At 31.5% G+C, this 7,563-nt stretch overlaps 2 protein-coding genes across 8 annotated transcripts in view; one reads left to right on the top strand and one right to left on the bottom strand.

Annotated features, from left to right (window-relative positions):
* Window positions 1–2,423, top strand: part of LOC124431357 (cytochrome P450 6k1-like) — a 4,377-nt gene extending 1,954 nt beyond the window's left edge. For 2 of the 5 annotated variants that reach the window (XM_046979187.1, XM_046979185.1), the window contains exons 2-6: window positions 255–1,020; window positions 1,197–1,421; window positions 1,579–1,856; window positions 1,930–2,110; window positions 2,234–2,423. In XM_046979187.1, the coding sequence (XP_046835143.1) occupies window positions 366–1,020; window positions 1,197–1,421; window positions 1,579–1,856; window positions 1,930–2,110; window positions 2,234–2,406 (1,512 nt within the window). In that variant the 5' untranslated portion in view covers window positions 255–365 and the 3' untranslated portion in view covers window positions 2,407–2,423. The remainder of the gene's footprint in view (window positions 1–254; window positions 1,021–1,196; window positions 1,422–1,578; window positions 1,857–1,929; window positions 2,111–2,233) is intronic. The other 3 variants (XM_046979188.1, XM_046979190.1, XM_046979189.1) reach the window with 3 other exon arrangements.
* LOC124431356 (FYVE, RhoGEF and PH domain-containing protein 4-like) lies at window positions 2,409–7,384 on the bottom strand. 3 transcript variants are annotated; one of them, XM_046979182.1, is made up of 7 exons: window positions 6,665–7,384; window positions 5,538–6,336; window positions 4,665–5,380; window positions 4,338–4,543; window positions 3,891–4,256; window positions 3,302–3,747; window positions 2,409–3,209 (listed from the first exon to the last, which is right to left on the bottom strand). In XM_046979182.1, exons 2-7 carry the CDS (start codon window positions 5,999–6,001, stop codon window positions 3,101–3,103), a joined length of 2,307 nt encoding a protein of 768 aa, XP_046835138.1. In that variant the 5' UTR covers window positions 6,002–6,336; window positions 6,665–7,384; the 3' UTR covers window positions 2,409–3,100. The 3 variants fall into 3 exon arrangements, with proteins under 3 accessions (XP_046835138.1, XP_046835140.1, XP_046835139.1); XM_046979184.1 differs by having other exon boundaries at window positions 5,538–6,075; XM_046979183.1 differs by having other exon boundaries at window positions 5,538–6,002; window positions 6,665–7,383.
* Between the last annotated feature and the right edge of the window lie 179 nt (window positions 7,385–7,563).

Below are 7,563 nucleotides of genomic sequence, written 5' to 3'. Positions count from 1 at the left end.
ATTTCGAAATATTACTTCATACATTCACTATATCATAATTTTTATTTTTTTCTTAATGTTACCTGCGTATATATATTGAATTTGATTTATAAATTTTCGATTATCCATGTTTGATCTTTTCTCTCGATATTCTTTTTTTCTTTTCCCGTGGCATTTAATCACATCCTACAATTAGTTTCAACTAATTTAACTAAATCATGTCTATATATGTTTATATATATATATGTATACATAAATTTTTTATTTTTCAACAGATATTCCTTTTACGGCGAAGGATTAAAGATAAAGGAAAAATAAAAAAAATATACATATATATAAATAAATAAAAGAATAAGAAGACAAGGATAAAAAAAGAATATTCCGTCATGTTTGGATATTCGATTGACATAAATCATTTCATTACCATATTATTTTTATCATTAATTACACTATTTTTGTACGTAAAATATAAATTATCATATTGGAATAGACTCGGAGTGAAATGTCCACCGATTCATTTGATATTTGGTAACTTCAAGGACATTATAATGCTTAAAAATCCAGCAGGAGTGGTACTCCAAAATATATATCATTTTGGCGATCGTGACGACGATCCATACATCGGTTTCTATATTTTCCATAAACCAGCTCTGATGATTAGAGATGTTAGGCTAATAAAACAAATTCTGGTGAAGGATTTTAACGTGTTTTCCGATCGAATGTTCGGAGGAAAGAAAGAAAAGGATTCGGTTGGTTTAATTAATCTTCTTGGCATCAATCAACCAAAATGGAAATACCTGAGAACTAAGATAACACCTACTTTAACGGGACAGAAGTTGAAGAAAATGATTCCATTGATATTAGAATGTAGTAATCCAATGTTGGAATATATCGACAATAAACTACCGAATGCTGATGATTGGAAAGAGTTCGAGTTGAAAATTTTAAGTTCGAAATATACTACAGATGTTATCTCATCGTTGGCTTTCGGTATAACGACTAATTCATTCAACGAAAATGATACTGCATTTTGGGAAGCAGGTAGATATTTATTCGAAAAAAAAAAGAGAGAGAGAAAAGAAAAAAAGAAAAAAAGAAGAAAAGAAAAAGAAAAGAAATTAGTCCTTGATTTTTTTATTCGGAAAAAAGAAAAAAGGTACCGGTGTATTACATTAATATATGATAATTAATATAAATATTATTTATAAATTAAACAGGACAGAAGATATTGTCTGGAGCAAAGCGTGGTATTATCCTTATAATACTTTTCTACTTACCAGAAATTATGGCTTTTATTGAACCATTCAGCAAAAGGCCAGCTGAATTCTTTCGTCGTGTATTTTGGGACTCTATGAACACTCGTGAAAAAATTGGTTATAAGAGAGAAGATCTGATAGATTCTTTATTAACTTTGAAGAATGGAGAACAGATGTCTAACTTTAGTGAGTCGATTTTTTAATGATTTTTAATTCGTCTCTCTCTCTTCCTTGCTGCCTCCCTCTTCGATCCTTCACTGATTGGATTGTTTTATCATTTACCATTGAACTGTTTTTTCTTTTCTTTTCTTTTCTTTTTTTTTTTTTTTTTTTTTTTTGACAGAGTTCGAAGGTGATAATCTATTGGCCCAAGCAGTTGCTTTCTACATTGCCGGCTTTGAAGCATCTTCGACGGCTATTACATTTGCTCTTTACGAGTTAGCCTCTCATCCAGAATACGAAAAACGTTTGTATAATGAGATAAAAAGTATCATTAAAAATGACGAAATTACGATAGAGGCCTTAAACGAGATGAACTTCTTGGATGCTGTATTGGAAGAAACTTTGAGACTTTATCCTCCTTTGCCAGTAATTGATAGGAATACCTTGAGAGATTATAAGGTATAATATATATATATATATATATTTCGTTGGATTCTATAGTAATAATCATATATCATTCCTACATATTTAGCTGCCTGGGACGGACTTGACAATAAAGAAAGATACACCTGTTTATATCTCTCTTAATGGCATAAACACAGACAGCAAGTACTTTTCTAATCCAATTCAGTTCAATCCTTTGAGAGAGAAAGACGAAAAATACAATTCTACTGGTTGTCTTGCTTTTGGTATTGGGCCAAGATCATGCGTTGGTAAGTTTACCATTACCTTTTTTTTCTTTTTTTTTTTTTTTCCTTCCTTTTAAGAGACTATAATTTTCTTTATTTCTTTCTTTCTTTCTTTTTCTGTTTTATTCCTTATTTTAATCTCTTTAGGTCAGAGACTAGGAATTTTAATAACAAAGATAGCAGTGGTCACATTGGTCATGCATTATAAAATGTCTCTCAACCATAATAAGAAAAATGTATTTAGTCCCTTAACTGTATTCACGAATGCGGCGAGTGGAGTACACGTGCATTTAAAAAGACGTACGAATAAAGATAGTTAATATGATCTTCTTATAAATCTGTATTTTTTTTTCTTCAAATAGTTTTTCTTCAAAATTGTTGACAAGAAAGATATACAATAATGTATATACTACAATAGAACGCTATTCTCTCTCTCTCTCTCTTTCTCTCTCTCTCTTTCTCTCTCTCTCTCTCTCTCTCTCTCAATCTCTCTAAATCAGAGTGTATATATTATACGCGAATAGTTAATTATTAAAATAGCGAGATATAAGATTCGACATTACGAGATAAGATATTTATCGATAAAATTGTTACTCTCGTGATAAAACCGATTCTTCGACTTGCGTTATTTATTTAGATATGATAGTTAGCATTTAAGCGATTTATTTTCTCAAAAGATCGATCGATTGATCAATATCTCCTTTTTTCAATTATTATCGGCATATATATGTAGCATATTGTATTTAAACGACATATATATATTTTTATAAATATACTATAACAGAACATTACAAAACAACAAGCGTCATGACAGCGTTTCGTCTCGCTATTGACTTCGATCGTAGTGTACACTAATAACAATATATATATATAACATAAGTTAACGTCATTTTTTTTTCTTTTTTTCTTTTTTAAATATAGCTAACTAACGATTATTTTACAGATTCCTATTACCTAATTTACGAAAAGGATAGTACAAAATTGGCTAGTTCGTAGATGCAAAGATATAAATTTTCATTGTATATCGTTTAACGATTGACATTCTTGTGCGTGTTCATCCTGTTCAATCTCAGTTAAATGAGGTAGTTCAGCTTTTGTAGCTAATTGCAATGCATGCATCCATCTGGAAATATTTTATAAATTTTCTTCTTTTGTCTTTTTCAATTAATTAATTAATGTTATTTTTCGATATCGACAATGTTATTAGATACGTACTTTTCTTTGTCGTTTTCGGAAGAAGCTTGCAGATAATAACATTTCCTAGAGTGATGCATTTTAAATGCTCTTATACGATCCTTGCTACTTAAAGGATCCTCGTCTGTTAACATTGCACCGTCCGTTACCATAAAACCTGGCATAGGTGTTGCTGTCATGGCCATACTCTCTGTTTCTGATTTAAAAGAATATAAAACAAAGTCGATATGCAACGCAAACCATCGTCTGGTCCAAGGTTTGCTTGCTTGGGTTTTTAATAAAAGATAACCAGACAATACTGATGATGCACTTGCTGAAACTTGCAACAAGCTTGGCACTGGTCCTGACGGAGACGACGGAGATTTGCTAAGAGGTTGAGTTAGAGCAGCGTGACATAATCTACATACTCTCATATTCTTATTGTCTTCAAATAATAACTTTTGATTTGAACATTTACTACAAACAACCTGTAACAACAATAATTTTGTATATAAATTTTTTAAGAAATGTATATGTATATATATATATATATATATACATAGATAGATATATGTAGATATACGTGATTGTATACGGATCAATGATGTAATTTTTGTACAATACAACTTACAATTCCACATGCTCTACAATTGTGTTTCCTTTTCATGACTGAAAAAATTACTTCGCAAACCATACATCTAGTCACATCGTCAGCTTTAACTAAAGATGTTTTAGCATTACCAGTTTTCAAACTAGCTTTTCTTCTCATTATTTCCTGCATAGTTTGAAATAATGCATCTAACCACGAAGCTTTCTCTGCCGCTGAATGTGTATACAACTCCACGCTTTTATTTTCATCTCTAATATAAAAAGTATTTGCAGTTTCTAAATTATCACCTTCAACTACTTGTAAATCTTCGACTAAAAATTTGGCTCGTAAACGATATGGAGGACCAGGTATCAGTCTTAATGAACACAATAACAATAGATCACTAAACTGAAAGCATATAGTATATAAATATATTTCATATTTTAGATTATATAAAGTGTAATAAGAGCTACCTTTATAGTAACATACCAAAAACAAATGTCTATCCTGATGATCACCACTTCTCGCCGAAATTTTGACGATACGACCTTCTTTAATAAGTTCGCGTGTTGCACTGACTAGATCGGTCGCGTCATATATACTTTCTTGTATTTCCAAAAGTTTCTTAAATTTATCTATTTTTTTCATTGCTTCGTTTGTATGATTAGCAGCAGTAGATACTAATTCTAAAGCTTCTGAAATATAATTAATAAATTTATTTTGTATCATAGTTGATATTAACATATACATATACATATATATATATATATATATATGTATTTTTTTCTTTTCATGAATATTTGAATATAACCTTACTTTTTGTGTCTTCATAATCTGAATTTTCTTCAGTGAGATTTTTTAAATAATCTTTAAGGAGTAATTCGTATCTTGGTAATCTTTGTATTGGACTTAACATGTGATGTGGCAGTGACAATTTAGCGCATTCATCCAATTTTTGTATATCATTAATTATTGCTGCAAATCTTGCGACTTTGCTTTGCAATGTATTTATCAGATTCATTGCGTAATCAAAATTTTTTACATACTCTGTGTACATTTTTAAAAAAGGTGCAAAATTTTTCATAATATCTCCAATTCTAGGGTTAGAATCCCAGCATTGCATTCTTTCTTCCAATTGAGGTAATAAAAAGTCATTGTGAAATTTGTAAATAGACTTGATATTTGAAAACATGTGTTGAACCGTTTCAGGTGGAAACATGGGATGTGCTCTATTTTCTTGATCAACTCTGAATTGAAATACTTGATCAATGAGGTGTAATATGTTAACATATTTCTTTTCAGTTGCTAATAACTCTTCTGCTACACGACGTGCTTTTTTCCTTTTTGAATCAGGAGAACTTCTTTGTACGCGTAATTTTGGCTCGGATGTAGATTCATCTGTTTGATCCACAGCGATAATAGATTCTGTTTCAGAAGATCTAGTCTCCTCTGATTCTTCTTCGCTCTCAGATTCACTGATAGCGTATGAATCTAATGTATATTGATGAGAATTTCTTTCAGATGCCGCATACCTATTACAATTAAACAGAATGAAAGACATTAATGAATGAAAGAAAAAAATATTTCATTTAAGCATAATATAATGTTATTAAAGATTTGATAAGATCAGATTAAGGAAATAAAGTATTTATAAATATTATTAAGGAATGATAAAAAAATGATTCGAACCTGCTACTTCTATATTCTAAAACACTGTGGGACATTGCAACATAGGAAGTTTCTTTGGATGTCTCTTCATTTCTATCGATATCAATGCATGCTGCTGGAGAAGAGGCTGACATAACGAATGGTTGAAACCTTGGAAAACCTCCAAAACTTGCAATTCTATGAAAGGAATGTCTTGAATATTGATGATCTTCCGTATTAGTTTGTATATCCAAATCTTGAGAGTTTCCATCTTCGTTAGTTCCACTCTGTTGCTTCAATGATCGTGAAGTTTTAGAACATTGTTCTTCTTCGTATTCTTCTGTAACTACATCTTTGCTTTCGGTTATCTCTAAATCTGTATAAAATGTACTGGTGGGACAGCTTGTTTTTGATCCAAACATTTTAAAAGCCTCCATTCTCTCGCTGGGTTCAGGAAACAGACGAGTCATCCAGGAGGAAATATCTCTCAACTGACCTCGTTGCATCCTATTGTTGTCAAGTTGTTAATTGTTGTCAATTATCATACTCTTTCAGGTAAGACTATTGATCTGATATAAACCTTAAAAAGTATGCAAGTAATCAATTGGAGGAAAAAAATATCAAGAATTTTAGAGTATTTGTCCTTGGGAAAACACATAAAGATAACAAATCACAATAATACTTTTGTAAACTCTCTTATTTTGTTGAATTTGTTAACAAACTTATATTCAACTACACCACCTTTGCGTGTCATCTCAATTGATTATTTTTATTATCAAATTGATTTCACCATAATTGCACCAATAATGTATAATGTCAAATGTCTTCAAGTGGAAACATTCTTGAATAAAAGAAGAAAGAAACTTACTTTAGTACTGTGTCCTTTTTTTTTTTTTTTCTTTTTTCAAAAGAGGATCTACGGAGAGGGGAAAAAAGAAAGAAAAAAGGAAAGGAAAAAGAGTGAAGAAAAGAAAAAAATCTTCCCCCTCCCTGTGAATGAGAGAACTCATGCTACAAAAACAAATCACTGCACTGTTATCCCTTTTGGACCACAAGGAGCGTCTACGCCCTTTGACGTTGAACGATATCAAAATTTATTAAGAGAAATATAATATTATAACTTTGTTATAATCAAAAGAAATAACAATATTTCAAAATGTGATATATACCTTTCCCTTTGATATCGAACGCGTAACAGCGGGACAGCAACAGGCAACGACGTATTATCACTGGCATAATGATTCGGCTTTGGTTAGACGAGGAGCGGAGAGTTCGAGTTGAGTAAGGCTGTGGCACGCACTGTGCACTAATTTAAGCAGAAACAGATACCCATACCGAGCCGCACGAGCGGCCTATGGAACGTTATTTAATGGAACACCGAACGGTTGTTAACGGACTTCACCACACAAATTAGACGAACGGTCTTTCTTTATATATACATATATATATATATATACATATATATATACATATATATATCTCTTGTACGTGTAGAATGAACGAATGATGAGTGATCGCGCGTGTGTGTGTGTGTACGTGTATCCGTGTGCGTGAGAGAGAAAAAGAAAGGTACGATAATACTTGGACTATTGCACGATGACAGTGAAGATTAATACTTAAATCTGATTATTAATATTTCGATTGGCTTTGATTTAGAAACGGCACAAGATACACTACACGCGCGAATACTTTTAACGATCGATCGTCAAACTCGTTTTTCCAGTCATTCAAATTGCCGGCTCATTATGTCGAGAATACGAAATGGTCCACTTCGAAATTGCCGCGAATAACAGAAGATTAAAGCTCATCGCGAGAACGATTATAGGAAGTAGGGGAAAGAAGAGCGAGATCTATGTACGTTTGTAGAGAGAACACGAAGTAAAGTGGCAGAAGGAGGGGAAGAAAAATCTATATAAGATATATGTTATATATATATATATATATATATGTATGAATGTGTTTATGTATGAGTGTATCTACTTTGGATAGTTCTACACATGGCAAGTAGAGCAAAGATTTGAAAGAGTAAATGAAACTGTATTACCGACAGTAGGATATTCTCTCTTTA

The sequence above is a fragment of the Vespa crabro genome, chromosome 21, assembly GCF_910589235.1.
Source record: "Vespa crabro chromosome 21, iyVesCrab1.2, whole genome shotgun sequence".
Classification (NCBI taxonomy): domain Eukaryota; kingdom Metazoa; phylum Arthropoda; class Insecta; order Hymenoptera; family Vespidae; genus Vespa; species Vespa crabro.
This window is presented reverse-complemented; position numbering and strand designations above follow the sequence as displayed.

Bases quoted from the DNA above. Each gene is read 5' to 3' on its own strand.
- LOC124431356 (XM_046979182.1), bottom strand. From the start codon at position 6,001: ATGCAACGAGGTCAGTTGAGAGATATTTCCTCCTGGATGACTCGTCTG. The intron at 5,381-5,537 runs GTTCGAATCATT...TAATTGTAATAG, and splicing joins TTAGAATATAGAAGTAGCAG to GTATGCGGCATCTGAAAGAA. The intron at 4,544-4,664 runs GTAAGGTTATAT...ATTATATTTCAG, and splicing joins AGATTATGAAGACACAAAAA to AAGCTTTAGAATTAGTATCT.